At 38.2% G+C, this 16,580-nt stretch overlaps 2 protein-coding genes across 2 annotated transcripts in view; one reads left to right on the top strand and one right to left on the bottom strand.

Annotated features, from left to right (window-relative positions):
• LOC122640059 overlaps positions 1 to 4,913 on the bottom strand; it is a 34,616-nt gene extending 29,703 nt beyond the window's left edge. Inside the window, exon 1 of the mRNA XM_043833172.1 lies at positions 4,592 to 4,913. Within this exon, the coding sequence (XP_043689107.1) occupies positions 4,592 to 4,900 (309 nt within the window). The 5' untranslated portion in view covers positions 4,901 to 4,913. The remainder of the gene's footprint in view (positions 1 to 4,591) is intronic.
• Positions 4,914 to 5,513: 600 nt separating this feature from the next.
• On the top strand, positions 5,514 to 15,094 carry LOC122640313 (thioredoxin 1-like). Its single transcript, XM_043833471.1, has 2 exons — positions 5,514 to 5,887; positions 14,563 to 15,094. Exons 1-2 carry the CDS (start codon positions 5,632 to 5,634, stop codon positions 14,874 to 14,876), a joined length of 570 nt encoding a protein of 189 aa, XP_043689406.1. The 5' UTR covers positions 5,514 to 5,631; the 3' UTR covers positions 14,877 to 15,094.
• Positions 15,095 to 16,580: the final 1,486 nt, after the last annotated feature.

Below are 16,580 nucleotides of genomic sequence, written 5' to 3'. Positions count from 1 at the left end.
ACCAACTATAACCAAACACTGCTAGCTAATAAGACTAGTAAGTAGTAACAATATAACAAGGAAAGGGGGAACTCTCCCTCAAGCAGGAGAATGTGCATATATATATATATATATATCAAAAAGCTCCAGCTTGGAAAAACAAGAACAGATATTAACAACATAACCAGTTTTGAACATATATAGCATTTGTAGATGTTAGTGAGCACAAAGAGAACACACCAATCATCATCAGCTATAGCAGAGAAAAATTTTCATGTCGAATAAATCCAGAAAGCAATGAACAGAATAAGCGACAGAGAATATCAACCGCAATCCAAAATATCATAACAGATAACAAAATCATAAGCCCTTCTCAAGGAAGGCAAGCAGTAATCTTCACAAAGAAGATAGATAAAAGTGCAACATAGGTTAATGTGATTAGGGGCAATTCTGTAACATTGGAACAATTCAACATCCTCTTGGCAAGATACTGAATTAAGAGTTAAATGGTAATTAAAACTTGAAATAGTGGCCTTTCTAAAATTTTAAATAGTAGAGAAAGGGATTAGAAACAAACTGAACAAGTGAGGAGCTTATCAGTAATTTCTTTGAGATCAGGGTTTGTATGCAAAATAATGAACAGTGTCATCTTCCTAGCCACGATAAAACAGAAACTCAGCATAGTCAAGAACCACTTCGATTCAGTCATTCCCCCCCCCTCCCCATCTTAGATCCAATAGATCAAGGGTTTCAAGCATCAAGTCGCCTCACCCCCATTGATTCCAGCCGGATTTAGTTGCAACCGTCAACGATCGAGTGACTGGTGAAGTCTGAACCATGAGTACCAGCGGGAATACTAGGCTTGGCTTTGATGATACTTTGGATGGGAGCAATAACCCTTTGTTAAGTGTATAGTGTGAGGGAGAGTTCCCCCCTTTCCTTGTTATATTGTTACTAGTCTTATTAGCTAGTAGTGTTTGCTTGAGTTAGGGTTGGGTTCAAGTAGATAATAACCCTAGTAAGTCTAATTACAAGGAAAGTAAACTACAACTCATAGCCTAATAATTACAACTAAGCAAGGACACCCCCCCTCATGGTAAAAATGACTCCTATCACCCATGGTAGCAGTCTTTAACATGACCAGTACCAGATCTCCATGAATCAAGCTGAACATTGTAGAGTCACTAAGACAGTTATAGTAAGTCTACCATGACTACTTATCATATTGTACCCCTTCAAATGGCATCATTACTGCAATTACTGAGACAATCATGCACATTTGCCAACAACTAAGCCAAAAGGCCCATAACATTAAACTCTGATATCTCTATGTCGTGATATTATTACTTTTGATATCGCTTAAAAGCTTTTTGGACTTCCTGATTACATTTATCATTAATACTTCTGTTAGCCATCAGGTTAGTGGGATGAAAAGTTTCAATTTGGACTCTCATGGAAAGGGTTTCAGAAGAACAAAGCATCAAGAATAATCAACGAGAAACTCTCCTACCTCAACTACCACCACCTTCCCATGGGAGGTGGTTTCCCGAAGAACCTAACCACATAGAATGGTTAGGATGATGGCTAAGTAAACTCTCCTACACTCACTGCCTCCATTCACCAAGGTTATATTTTGGACTACAATTAGTATTGTCATGCTTGATGATTTACTGTGTCATAATTATATTAGAAAGGTTCTTGATTTAACTCCATTCCACTCACTAAGACCTTATCCCAACTACTTGGGGCCAGCTAGCGTAATAATCTCCTACCTTAATCCTCTATTTAAAGCCATAGTTGACGTTATTCTGTATGTATTAATGCCTTTTCTCAACAATTTTAATAAGTTTATTTTAGCCTTTCCTTTGTATCAAGCAGATCTTTGCACTAATTCTTGAAACAGCGCCTTTGGAAATGTTCACCGGTAACCAAAGCGTCACTCCTTCCTTTTGATTATGCTGTGACACTGACTGAATCCAATCCATAAACACGGAAACAAATAATACTCTTAAAGCCATACTACTCTATTTAAAGCCATAGTTGATGTTATTCTGTATGTATTAATGCCTTCTCTCAACACTTTGGATAAGTTTATTTTCAGCCTTTCCCTTGTACCAAGTTGCACCATATAACCCTTACTAGTTACTACCACATTCAATGGCCTTTGAAGAAATGACCAAACCATCTCATTTGTCTCTATCTCAACCCCCCCCCCCACCCCACAAAAAAAAAATCCTGTCACTTCTTGGTGCTACTCCTAGATTCCCTCACATCTATTCGCTTATGATTCTATTGTTCCCAGTCTTGGCACAAAACCATTTCTACAACCAAACATTCAACGTCATACAGCAATACTGATCTTTAACCCATTTCTCATTAAACATACCCTTCAGTTCTAGTGGGACCCAACCACAGTCGTCATGGCACCCAAGGCAAGAGCCATGGAATATGTAAATTTGCCATATTCCACATAATTTTCCATATCCCAGGTCTGTTTTCCATATTACATGTGTATTTTCTTCATCATCTGGATATGGACACCTTGAGACTGAGGCGATTGCTCACCTTGGGTCAACAAGGTGGATGCCAACGTGACGCCTTGACAACAACACATACAACATCCTAAAAATTCCTCCCCGTTCATCCCCCACGCTCTAGTTCTACAAGCAGCATCCCCTTAATCTCTCCCTACTTATGATTGATCCAAGGAAACAACAACTGTCACCCTTAAACATCATCTCAACCATTCTAATTTTCTGTCCTAGTTTTACTCAAGTTGCATCCCATATATATTGTTTTTAGTTCAACTTATATTAAAACCTTTTGATTCTAACACATCATTCCATAATTTTAAATTGGCAGATGCTTCAATCTTCTTGTGCCCCCTTTCGGGGGCTTGCTGATGTATGCCCGAATTTTCTGGAAGTACGAACCATAGAGACCAAAGTAAGAGGATAAATCTCAGACAACCCAGTATTCCCAATTGGTTATTCATAATTTCATATCAGTAAAAAAAAAAATTGGAATTGCACCAATCCTCCAATGCAGCTTTAATAAGGTCATAGTTATGCAACCCATAGTGCATGATAGCTATTATCCCATGGTTAATACACTTAATAGAGCTACATACTAAGTCAACTTTTATGTTCCTCTAGGCTCCGTCAGCCCAAGAAACCCTACAAAGGGCTTACCCAGTGCACGAGGCTCCCACTACTATGGGGTCATATTATATGCAACCTTACCCCCGCTTTGTGGAGAGGCTGTTTCCCAACTCAAACCTGCAACCACTAGGTCGCAGTAGTGCAACCTTGCCGTTGTGCCAAGGTCCACCCTCCAGCCCAAGAAACCCTTACCTCATTTAAATGCATCCAGTTATGCCATTCAATTCTGTCTAAGACCATATACTGTATAAAACATGAGTTAACAAGTATTTTCTCATACCTGAACCATCTCCTTTTTGGCCCTTGGCTTTTCATACCTCCAAAGTTGCACCTCCTCAACTCCAAACATCTTGTTTTGAGAGAGAAACAGAATAATAAATCATCTTTAGGTTTTCATCCAGGCAGGTCTGTAATCATGTTTGATTGCCACCATTTGACTCTATAACTTGGGGTGAGTTAAATGAAAACCTAAGTGGGTTGGCTAGTGAGTGTGGCTGTGCAGCAATAATTGGTGCACACATTATGGGAAGCCTAACCATGGTAGACATCACTAGCAGACTCCTCCAGCTTAAAAAATGAGAAATAATATTCCAAGACCAAGTTAGTTATCAAAATTACCGTTTCCAGTAAAATAAGAAACAGTGATGCCGCAGATCAGGAAAAGAATCACATGTGGTGGAACTTGAAATCCTAATTCAACAATTAATTTAATATCCATGTACTATACAGCAAAATAGACTTCAATCAATCTTCCATGACAACAGGGAAGCAGCCCATTCGAGAACATATACAAATGTCAGATATTTCATCAAAGCCTTCAAAATTTAAGAATCTATTCACCTATCCTCACCCATTTTCCCCTTTCCTAAATGAATACAAAGAGCAGACTGATTAAAGGGGAAATCAACAACGTACAGATTTTCTTTAGTTCCAGTAATTCAAATTAGTCATAAGAAATCAAATATCTACAAAAACACTCATTCCAAAGCCTACATAAATATCAAGGCCCAATAATAATTTAAACAATCACCCATGTAGACTAGCCACGAAAAGCATTTCAAATAACATGAACAACAGCATCAATAGCAACACATGCATAGAACATAGGTGCATATTATCAAATATAAACAAGCGAAGCCTAGCTATTCGTACTAATGGAAAACTGTCGCTAACTAGCAGGCAATAGAGTCAGCCAATAGGCAGCAAGCAAGCTTAGCGTCTCACAAAATCTAAGCAAGCATCAGAAAAGTAACATTTCGTTGATTGTTTCTGAATTGAACGAAGTAACCAGCAAAGAAAACACAAATACGAGCTCTAATAAGAAAAATAACATCATAGGTAAGCCAATTCCTTCATTAAGCTCTCCATTCACCGACTTTTCCCTACACCAACAACAACATGAGAAGAGAATAAACATTTCCGTTGCTACTTATCACCATTTCATTACATACCTGAAGCTTCCCTCCATTGCCACCAAAGCTCATCTGGCCATCCATGGTTCTCTCCATAGCCATCATATCCTTTACAATCTCCTTCACCAAGAGAGGAAACTGAGACGAAGTACCCCAGCCCTGCCACTCCTGCAGACTAATAACGCCATCATCACCCCCTTCTTTGCAATCTTCTCGGGGAGGCGAAGAAGAAAGAGATGTCGGACAAGAACAAAGAACAGCTCTAGGTGGCGAATCCATCTTCGTTCTGCTTCGAATGGTGGGAACTGAATAGCTTTTCAATCTCAAGGCGCGAGAAGTAGAAAGCATCTTCAGGGAAAAACGCTTTTCCTACTCGCTCTCTAGAGTCTAGACTTCAGAATAAGAGATGTGATCAAACAGAATCATGAGTCTTGGATTAGAATCTTTTTACTAGGTAGTTTAGAACTGTTAGATTGGCTCCGGAGTATTAATTCCTAAATAGTCCAGAGTAGTACTGGCTAGCGATTTAGGGTGATGAAAATTACAAACTCAACCAACCTTCAAAGACCACAATTACAGACGTAGTCCACGATCTTAATCCATAAATTTGGAATCTTTAGGGTACAAGTAGTACATAAATATGCCACGATAAGGGCCTCTTGCATATGTCCACGTCAACACCATAGTTATCGGCAGGAGCGGATCTCTAGCGACGCAGACCCTGTGGGCCCCACTGACACTAACACTATTACAGTATTTATGCTCTTTCTGGTCATCTGATTGGTCGCTGCCTCATCGTCATCCGTCTACCAATGGCGACAAATCACACCTAAGCGTTCTTCATTTTCTTGAAAACCACACAAGAAAGCTCTTGTTCTGTTGGCCTTCTTGTTTGTTTTTGGTTTTTTTTTTATTTTTTATTATTTATTTTGATAATAACAGTTTACCGGCTTTATATATAAGAATTGTGTCTCAACTCACGATGTTTGTGTCTTCGAAATTTTCGTTATCTCTGAGATCTCTTGCTTGTACTTCGTTCCCAGTGGCATTTCTGTAAATTAGGTTGACTGTAAGAATCCATGGCTGCCGTACTCGAATCGGTTACAGTTCCTCGTTCATCTAGCTTTACAGGCTCTCTGCCTTCATCGACGAAGGTATCGTCGGTTCGTGCTCTCTGTAGCGGCCAGAGAATTGGTTCTTTGCCGGAATTTAGGGGCTTAAAGCTTCACTCCCGTCGTCTGAGTCGTTCATCTGCATCAGTAAGCTTAAAGAACGCGGGGATTTCTACCAGAGCAAGACGGATTGTCTCCGAGGCTCAGGAGACAGCTCTCGATGGTTAGGTTTCTATTGTTTGTCAATTATCTTTTTAATCTAATGGTAATTTCATGTATGGATCTTGATTTTTTGTCTTTTGGTGTCCTATTGCAATCGATTTAGACGACAGATTGTTGTGGTTCATCCAGGTTTCCAAATGATTTGGGAAAACCTAGTTTGACTCTTGCATGCCTGAGAGTTCGGGGGAATCGCCATTTCTTGGATGCAAGGAAATAGGACTAGAATCTAGAACATTAATATGAATTTTGTGATTATGATTTAATAACAGACTAAAAATAAAGCATATATGAATTCTGGCTACCATTCGGTTGGGGAACTTCTGTAATATTTTTGAAGTTCATTTCCGTGTTTTTTACAGTGTCAATCTTTGAAAGTTTCTGCATTTCTTTTATGTTCCTTAAGTAAGCTCTATGCAAAAGGTTCTTTGTTTAGTTAGGACTATCAGTTTAGGGTTCAAGAAAGACAATGACAAGACAGTGAAAATTCTTGGCCTGATTTTGGTGGGTTGTATGACGGGAGAAGCGACCCCTTGCAAATATTGAAGCTTGTGCGAGTCAATTGTGAGTTTGTGAAAAGATTAACAATTCAGATGCTGGAGACAACCTGGTCATCTTTCTTTGGATGCAGAGGAGTCCTCAAGTGAGTGTCTAGAACTATAGGCTGGATGTGCAACTGAGAATTCAGATGCCGGGTCATCTTTCTTTGATTTCTTGTGGTTACATTTGTTCAGTCTGTGTACTCCATAGCAGTGGAACGTCATGGATTTTAAGCAATTATTCGTGTGGGGTCTTCAGAGGATATGTAGAAATTTCTTAGGAAGAAGTGATGGAATGGGCATAATTTGCATGAGAAAAGTTAAATCGTGTCCTATATCCTTATTGCATTAAGTAGCAGAAAGTTCTGTAGTTGGTTTGGTTTTCATTCTACTCACAGTTGGGACATATCAAAGTTTTTGGCTGCTGGCTCTTTACTTTTTCATTTATGCTACGGTCAAAATCTATTATCTGCTTTGACTGGAAGACTGAGTGGAACTTGAAGGATGATAAGTTGGCTTCAAATGACAGCTAGATCAGGGCGAACAGCTAAGTTTAGATCTGCAGAACATTAAGCATTAAGAATAATTGTCGGAGGGCAACCTGTACTTTATTGAAAACTAACAACTTGCAAAATAAAGCTCGCTTGGACACTAATAAGAAAATAGTCAGTGTGTCAATATAACAGCGTGAGTATGATGGGCCCATTCATATAGACATATTCGATAATCCATATTGATCATAATCATTAATCAATGGAACTATATGAATTCTGCAAACAGCCAGAATATCAATCCAAGGGATCAAATTTGTCTATTCCGATCAAACCTATTCACTGTTCTGTCCCAACTTTAAATGAGTCAAGTGGTAATGTTGGACAATGGCATCCCAGGGTATCAACGACTGGGGGATAAGGTCCTGCTTTCTGGAAACTTGTGCCAGTTGTAATAAATTGGAGTGTTGATCAGAGAGAAATGCTAGAGACTTTGGTTAACTACTTGGAACCAGCTTATGGATCTGCTGGAAAAGCCAAAGAGATACTCATCTTTAGGGCCTCAGTGTAAATCTGTAAATAATAGAAGTGTCCATATTAAAGTTCGTCAACATATCGGAATATCGGTAAACAATTTCTTGGGAAGGGGCTCCTTATTTTTTGCTTCTCTCATGTTAACTTTGTTAGGTATGGCAGGGATAAATCCTTCCTTTGGTTACTTACTTCATTTATAATTTTTTTTTAGGAGTGAAGGATTGTGTTATTGTTTTTATAGTTCGATAAGAAATGAATTTATTGCATAGGATGAATCCAGTTTAACATCATTACTTTATGTACAGTTGTATTCTTCCATCCGACTACCCTTGCCATCATTTAAGTCATGCCTTGCAAATAATCTTTACACGTGTTTAATGCACAGTTCAGTCAGTCGGTTAACTCTTGTAGTCATCTTTATGGTCATCAAATCGGTACATTGCCTCAACTCAACCAACATATGTCGAGCTATTAAAGACTATGAGATAAAAATCTCTGATTAGGATAGAACTTCCATTTGTATTGCTTAATTTCCTTTCCATTTCATGGATTATGGGCTTTTGGTGTAACTCTTGACTTGGGTGCAAAGTATGTGAGATCCTTCTTTCTTGCATTTCTCATACCTTAACTAAAAAATCTCTTACTTATCAGGAGAAACAGAACTCAAATCAAAGTTAAAGTGGTCAGTAATTGTTTAATTGTTTCCTAATTTTATTTGGTCAGTCTCTCTAGTTTATCTTACATAATTATTATAAACCATGGAACTTCATTAAAACAAGTCTAAATTGGAGTATACCTTAATAAAAATGTCCACTGTTGGTTAAGGTGTTATCTTGCTCATTAGATGGCTGACTGATGTCACAGTATGTGTGCTATTCATATTTTAGTTTGTTGCAAGTTGATGATTAATGCAGGAAGGAACTTATTTTCTATGTAGCCACTGCCCACCAACTGGTTCTAGCCAAATCCCACACCCCCAAAAAATTGGATTCAGTTTGTTATTTCTTTGCATTTCCTCGTGATCTTGAGTTAAATCTTAGTTATGGGCTGAAGTCTAACCTCACATGGAGACTATTCAGACACTTAACATTTGATGTCTACCATAGTTGTCAAGGCGTCGTTTAGCGTCCATATGCTCTCTTGGGTCCAAGGCGACCGTCTTGGACTCCTAAGCGGCTCCTTGTGGCCTTGTGACAGCACGCTTTGTATTATATCAGTTTTTTGACGCTTCACAAGTTTACGTTGATTTATGTTTATTTCTTTTTTTTTATAAATATGCTTAGTTATATCCCATGTTTTATTTAATATGTTGGTTTTCTCATATTAGGTCATTACTAGCATAATTATATTAAATTGCATTGGTATGACTTTTATGGTGTATATAAGCATAATTATATCAAATTTCCATTGCTATATTACATATATTGCACGCCTAGGGCACCTAGCTCCTCCAACGCCTAAGGTCACGTAATCGCCATGACAACTAGGATTGCCTACAATACAAGTTACTGGACCTGTCTAAGTCCTTCAGTTTTCTATGTGCTCTATTAACATGTTTTCTCTGTGTCTTGGCATTACAGTTTTCTAGTGTTTTAAACCTAAGAATTTCTAGAAATCTGTCCATGTACCAATGGCAGATGACATCCTAACTGAGCAAAGGAAGTATCACAATACACATTGGTTGGTGTTGTGGCAGAACCACAAGGTACTGAATTCCCTAATGGAATTTAACTACTTAACTCCCTGTAATTCAGGCAATGTGAATATAGAGAGTCTGAAATGCTATTGGACAATGCAAATACCAAATCCCATTGAATACAAAATGACATATGTAGCTGGACTGTGAAAAAACACAAGCTACCCTTTGACATAGGGGTGGAAATTCCCAAACGCCAACCTGACGCTTACCACGATGCAATATTACAGGGTTAGGGTTGAAGGAAATCCAACACAATAGAAATTGAACATGACACAACACTGGATAGTGCATGCTTAATAAACAGGTTCTGTTAGCCTGTTAGGGTTGAGGGTGCTTTACCCACTCAACCCATTTGATAGGGTTTCAGTAGCAAACACTAAAGAATATATATATATATATATATTATGTCTGTAATAGACCTAACCATTGATGAAGAGTGTTGCTTGATATTTTGATTCATGTATTTCTATGCATTCGTTAGAGTTCAAGTCTTTTCTTGTCATTTTGTAAAGAAACTTTGATTCTACTAAAAAAAAAGTCCTTTGACATGAATCTAAAAGTTTCCCTTTGAATTGGGACTACTATAATATTAACGTCATGTGTTCTCATGGGTCAACATGAACATAACACATTAATAAATGGGTTTTGTTAGGGTAGGGATATTTTGACGCGATAAAGAAAAGGGTTCGGTTAGAGTTGAGGCTTTCGACATGTCCCAAAATTGCCAAAACCTAACATGATGGGGGCAAACCCATTTCCATCCTCATTATGCTTGTACTAGAATTAGATATTCATGAAAGAGCAAGCAATGGAATTGCTTCCCTACAATCTAGACAATCCATTAATGCTCATATTTGGCTAAGTTTATAAATCGTATTACAGGGGTGGGCACTGGAGCTGGTTTTACCCAAACCTGCCTGAGCACTAACCCCTCCCCCCTCCCCTACCCAACAGAATTTTTTATTTAAAAAAAAAATAAAAAAATAAAAAATAAAAAAAAGAAGAAGAAGAAGAAGAAGAAACACTGAGGTTGGGTTGCATTGGGCTTTGGTTGATGCCCTTGGTAACACGAAACCTCCATGAGCCCAAGTCCTCCAGAGTCCAGCCCACCAAACCCACTCAATGTGTACCCTTAATCGCTTAATCATTTTAAGTAGCTCATCTATTTATTGCTATATTTAGAAAGTTCTGTTAGTATAAGGTACCTAATCTGTTTCATTTCATCTACTCTAGTTTTGCACCCAAAATTTTGAGCAGATGGATCTACCTTGATGTCAATTGTTCCACTCATCTCTCTGATTTACCTCAGAGAGTTGCTCCTTTGATTGTGTCGGCCTTGATTCTGAGTTGGTGTATGAGATTTGTTGATTACATTTTTTTCCTTTAAGTAGACAGATCCTTTTCTTTTTAAATAAATATTGGGGAGTTCTGAACAGAGAAAATTTGCATCTTTATCAATTTGAGGTTCACTTTACTGTTGTATCAAAATGATTTCCACTTTAGCAAAGACTAGCTATACCACAGTTGGCTGGCCTTGTTAGGTTCATAAGTTTTGGAATAGAAATATATAATCAAAGCAGTACTAATCAGTATCTAGGCATGAACAAGAAAAGAAGAAGAAGAAGAAATTAAGGGGAAGAATAGAGTAGATCAATTAGGGAAAAGAATACCCTAATTGACTCTAAGACAGAATTTGTAATAAATTAATAATGTAAGTGTAAAATATAATAAAGACCCTGACATTCATGTGTTTTTACATATAAACCTGCTAAGACTGTATGTGTAATAATGTAAGTTCCATAAATTACAAGAAAGCCCCTAACAAGATAGGCGAATTGACCTTAAATTCAGACCCAGAAGATCTGTTTTGGTGCAGTTTTTTAAAAAGTCCTTGTACAAGTAGGAATCTTCAAAAAGGCAAACTTCCTTTTTTCAGAATCAATCCATACTGTGCAGGATTGTTCTTCTAATGGAAGAGGTTAATCGACCTCAATTTAAGAGGCCATCAGACCTTGTTTGGTATATTTACTGAAGCCTACCAGATCTGTTCTTTTCCTGTGATCTGGTTATGTTTCTCCCTGAGACACACAATTTAATTCTTAACAAGTTCAAAATAAGCATAAGAAGTTGTCCATGTTTTCAAAGGTTGCTTTGTTTTGGTTTCATTAATATAGTTATACTTATTTTTATTAATTATAATAAAATAATAGTAATAATGCCTGAATGATTATATCTAATGTTTTCTTCTTTTTTGACTCATTAATGAGTGCTTTTGGTTTCTGGTTTTACCCTCGAAGGACTTGTTGCCAACAATTGTTTAACTGGCAGGAGTATTACCTTACTGAAAAGACAGAAGTTGCAAGTCCTTTCTCACTCAAACTCTCCGAGTTTCCTTTCCTTGCCCAAGGTCTTGTCAATAAATGAGCATGTCATGGCTGTCAGAGTTGTCTTTGGATTCCATCCCTTCTCAACATGCTTAAACGTGGATAGCCCTTAATTTAACTGAAAAGAGCTTTGACAGCAGTTTGGAGGGGGTTCTGTTTGAGACTCTGTGATTGGTTCATGTTTTATAATGACTGGTTTGGGGGTTTTCATTAGAGATTTCCTTTTAATTTTTGTTATTGATATATCAGTTGCAGAAGGTCTTGATTGAATATTCCTTGCTGATGTTTCCATTCTGTGCTCCATGATTGACTGGGCTGGAACCATGTGCGTCTTTGTTCAAAAGCTTATATCTTTTGATTTTTTCATTATTCTGTTGTCTGTGGAAGGTCATGATTCAACATTTCTTGATGAAGTTTCTATTTTGATGTCCATCATTGCTGGGTCAGAACCATCTGGATCTTTCTCTGTAAGCTTATGTCTTGAGCTTCAGTTTACACTCATGACAGATGTTCCATTCAAGGCCTTTTCTGATGAAGACCACGTTTGGAACACTATATTCCAGGAACGGAAGACCCCATTATGAGCCCAATGGTAGGGCCAGAATTGAAGACTCTTTTTTTTCTCCTTTGAGATGCTTACCTGAAAAGATATTACTAGTCTGCAAAACAAGCATGTATGGGGCATCATCTTTTGAGCTGTCTGTAATGTAGGACAGATTTGAAAGCTTCAAATAGTCCCAAACAAGATCTTAACTCAGGGAAAATAGGTCACACTTGTGGAATGGTCAGGTAGTACTGAGGCTGTGGATTATGGGTATGAAACAGAATATGGAAAAGCCAGGATATTAGCAACTTAAGGGTTTGGACAGAAAAGGGGAAGTGAGGACATAGGTGTGAAAAGAAAGATTTGAATAAGGATAGATTGTTTGAATGGAATAGGCCAACATGAATACGTGAAATTAGAACGAATATTGCATAGGATTCGATCAGGTCCTGAATAATCAAGAATCCTCTGGCACTGGGCAAGCGTCAGCCCCCATACATGGTCTTACAACTTTGCGGAGACCTCTGTTTTTGGTAAACAGCCAAGTCACAAATTCCGAATGGACAACCGGGGACTCTACAAATTGAACAATATGTAGAGAACTTTGAAAAAAAAATATGGAATTCTAAGATTTGAAGCCCCGCTTGCTGCTGAAAAACGTAATAGGCTAGCATGGCTCGCTTCGCTCTGAAAGCGAAGCTCGCTGCTCGACTTGACTCTGTTGCAGGAAAGAGATAGTGTGCGACTTCGAGAGTGCGCCGCAGTAGCCAGTTAGAAGGATTTGAACTATTACTGAACTGGCCTTCATGATAAAAGGAACTATAGGGCCCTCGAAAACCTTAATCAGCAGAGAGTTGTATGTAATCAGCAGGTTAAAATACTCCTACTGATCTCACAAACAGGGCAGAAACTGAAGAAATGAACCAGGGGACAGGCTGAGAAGGTGGAAGGGAATATCAGCAGATCCAAAGGCCCAAGTCCACCCCGGTGGGCCTCAGGTCAAGGGATCCCTTGCCTTTTGGATGCTTTGTTTAGGTCGGCAATCAGTCATCCATTAGATGAGTGTAGTGTTTTGATCAAGTGGTCCAAAAGGACTCTTTAATCCCACCTCTCAGTTTGCCGTGGGCCAATGAACTGGGCCATGCTTTGAAATCCTTGACACTTTGTCAAGCTTCACAGCCTTTTTGCAATTTGCATCTTCACCCCATCGTTTCTAATTCATATAACATGGTCTGCCAATCTATTACACATGATAGACTTTCAAGTCACCAGTTAGTTTTCTTTGAAATAATATAGTTTATCTTTCGAATTTTATATTACTCTTGAGAGGGACGTAGGGTGTTGAGAAGGATCCTTTGGAGGTTCTTGTTGGTCAACCATTGAAGCATCCGAATATTCTTGATTTGTTCCTTGCTGAGTTAGAGTGTGAATCTCTCAACTCTGCAAATTCAGACTCCTTTGTTATGGGTTTCTTTTATTTCTCAAATTCTGATTTTAGGATTGTCATCAATTTCAATATAAAACTGTTGGATGCTTAAAATTCCATTGGCACAAAACAAAAACCTGAAGTCTTTGTTCAAATTGACATGCATTTTTTATTCGATGTTTGTGAGTTTAAAAAGTCATGGAAGTCTTCAACCAATTAGTCAATGTCATGTTCTTCAAATTGGAATTGATTTCATAGCCTACTTGTTTGATTTTCTTTGGACTTAAAAACCTGATTGAATTGACTTGATCAAGTCAATATAGTGAGGTTTTCTGTTCTCCATCCTTGGTTGGCAATGGATCTGGCTCCTGCTCAAAATGAAGCTGCCCTCACATTGTAAAACCTGCATGGGTCTCACCAATTTTAGGTAAGCATGTGAAATACCCACTGTGTGAGGCAGGGTGGTCCTGTGCCTGACCCTAAACCAATAAGAGTTATTCCATACCCTAATTAGTAGGGGTGGTATGGGGTGGGCACCAGTTTAACCTGCTTTGTTGCCACTGCCCAACTCTACTTGTTCACCTTGATGTAAAGCTACGGTTCTCTTTTCTTGACATAAAATAATTCAATAATTTCTGAAAGATACTGATGGGAAAATCTGCATAAACCCAAAAGATGAGTTAATGCATTCATTGGATTGTCAACACCATAGTTTATTAAGACATGGTTGATTCAGCAGCATGATATTGCGTTAATCCAAACGCCCCCACCCCATCCAAAAAAAGAGAAGGATAAGAGTGCAAGGAAAAGTGTATGACCTTAGAAATGTTGGTACTGTCATACTGTCCAAAATGTTGAGAACCAAATGAAGTTCATGCCGGGGACATTTTTGATCAAGTGATATGTTCTTGTGTCAAGAACCTCTGGTTGAATGTGGATGATCTGAACAGCACTGATACTGTATTGGTCTAGTATATCTTTATTCATCTTTGTGGTTTACAAATCTTCATTCTCTTTTTATGAAGTTGAGATTTCTCATTTTTTTTTTATTTATAAATGCAGTGCCAGCTGTGACTGAGGAAACATGGAAGTCGCTTGTCCTTGACTGTGATCTGCCTGTGCTGGTTGAGTTCTGGGCCCCATGGTGTGGACCCTGCCGCATGATCCACCCCATTATCGGTGAACTATCAAAGCAATATGCTGGAAAGATGAAATGCTATAAATTGAACACTGATGAGTGCCATCCAGTGGCTACTCAATATGGTATTCGAAGCATTCCAACCATCATTATCTTCAAGGATGGTGAGAAGAAAGACACAGTTATTGGTGCTGTGCCTAAAAGCACGCTGACTGCCAGCATTGAGAAATTCTTGTAGAGAAAGTAAGCTCACAATTAATGGCCTGTTTCTAGTACTATCTGACAATCTCTTAAAGCTTTTGATGTGGCATGTTTGGATGTATGTACTGCCTGGTAAATCTTTAGCATGATGTGTATAGTTGGAGACTGCAGTATCTCTTGTTCTTATCATATAAAACATGTCTCCTACATACTTGGACACATTTTAGCATCTCTTTCTGGAATTTTGATGTGGGTAAATAATAATGTTGTGCTGATGTATTCATAATGAGCCCTCTTTCGTTGTAGTCTTGCTTTGCTGTACTTGGTGAATAAATATGTTGGACGAACAACTTTTTTTGGTAAATTCTAAACAATTTAACATGTGATGGGTATAGGTGACACCATCACCATGGCTATTTTGATTTATATATTGATGATACTGGTTTGAGAAAGATAATTTTGGAGGGTCAAAACATTATTTCACTTGGTTTCAGACTTGGTACAACCCAAAGTCATCATTCCCTTTGGTTTGCGCAACCAAAAAATCTTGGGACCGGGTAGAGACCAAAAACCTTGTGCGACGGATCCAGCTGAACAGCTCAAAGGATCAAGTATTGATTGGTGGGTACAGGTGATAAAATCACCATGGCTATACTGGTTTGGGAAGATACTTTTGGCTTTAGTTGTTCTGCTTGTCATAAAAGTGTCAATACATATTCTCACATTTTATTCTCCTAAATTGTGATTCTATTTGGTGACATTTCTTGGATAGATTGTGAAATTATTTATACAGTGAGGGTTCATCTTCCCTAATCACCAATAGAAATTTCTTGAATAGATTGTGAAAAATTATGTATACAGTGAGGATTCATCTTCCCTAATCACCTGGTGTCAGTGAAATTCAACCTATTTTGTACTCATTAATATTTATATTTATGCATGGCTGCATTTTGAAATCTAGGATGAAATAAAATAGGGGGCCATTTCTTGGTTTAATTTTAAAAGCTCAGGGTGACAGCATGAAGACATTGTTAGATTAGACTGAATCTGCCTCTCTGGGGACCTGGCACTGCATTATGGCCCTTAAAGCTCAGGGTGACAGCATGAAGACATTGTTAGATTAGACTGAATCTACCTCTCAGGGGACCTTGCACTGCATTATGGCCCTTAAAGCTCAGGGTGATAGCATGAAGACATTTTTTTAATATATATGAAATATTTAGATGATGAGTCCTTGTGCATCCAAAAAATATGTGGAATTCAGATCGAATGATGGAGGAAAGGAAGAATAGATAACTAGAAGAACTATGGCAGGCCTGGGGTCAATAGCTCATAATGTCCTGTAGAGGTAAGGCCCATCGTCTATAACGATGAAGCTGTATTTGTTATGCATTCTTAGAATAGATTCTAGGTCTAAAACGCATTCTAAAGTGATAAAAGTAGAGAAGAATTGAGTTTCTAAGAGGAGTAAGATCAGAACAGATTCTACTGAAAATCACAACTGTCAGTTTGTGAAGCTGAACTGAACTACTGAAGTTGTTGCAACCATGGCCGCTATTTTGCAACTCAGCAAGATACTATTAATTATCTAAAAGTAGACTTTACATCTATATATAGTTGTAACTTTGAGTGTGATGTTCACTTCTTGATGGGTTTCAACAAAAAATAGTGCTCTACTTCAGGCCTGACCAGTTGGATCGCTGGATTTATTGTAGAGTAAACTTTTGCTGGAAAAACAGCA

This window comes from Telopea speciosissima, chromosome 9 (genome assembly GCF_018873765.1).
Source record: "Telopea speciosissima isolate NSW1024214 ecotype Mountain lineage chromosome 9, Tspe_v1, whole genome shotgun sequence".
Taxonomy (NCBI): domain Eukaryota; kingdom Viridiplantae; phylum Streptophyta; class Magnoliopsida; order Proteales; family Proteaceae; genus Telopea; species Telopea speciosissima.
Note: the sequence above shows the minus strand (reverse complement) of the source record. Positions and strands in the feature narration are given on the sequence as shown.

Bases quoted from the DNA above. Each gene is read 5' to 3' on its own strand.
- LOC122640313 (XM_043833471.1), top strand. From the start codon at position 5,632: ATGGCTGCCGTACTCGAATCGGTTACAGTTCCTCGTTCATCTAGCTTT. The intron at 5,888-14,562 runs GTTAGGTTTCTA...TTATAAATGCAG, and splicing joins TCAGGAGACAGCTCTCGATG to TGCCAGCTGTGACTGAGGAA.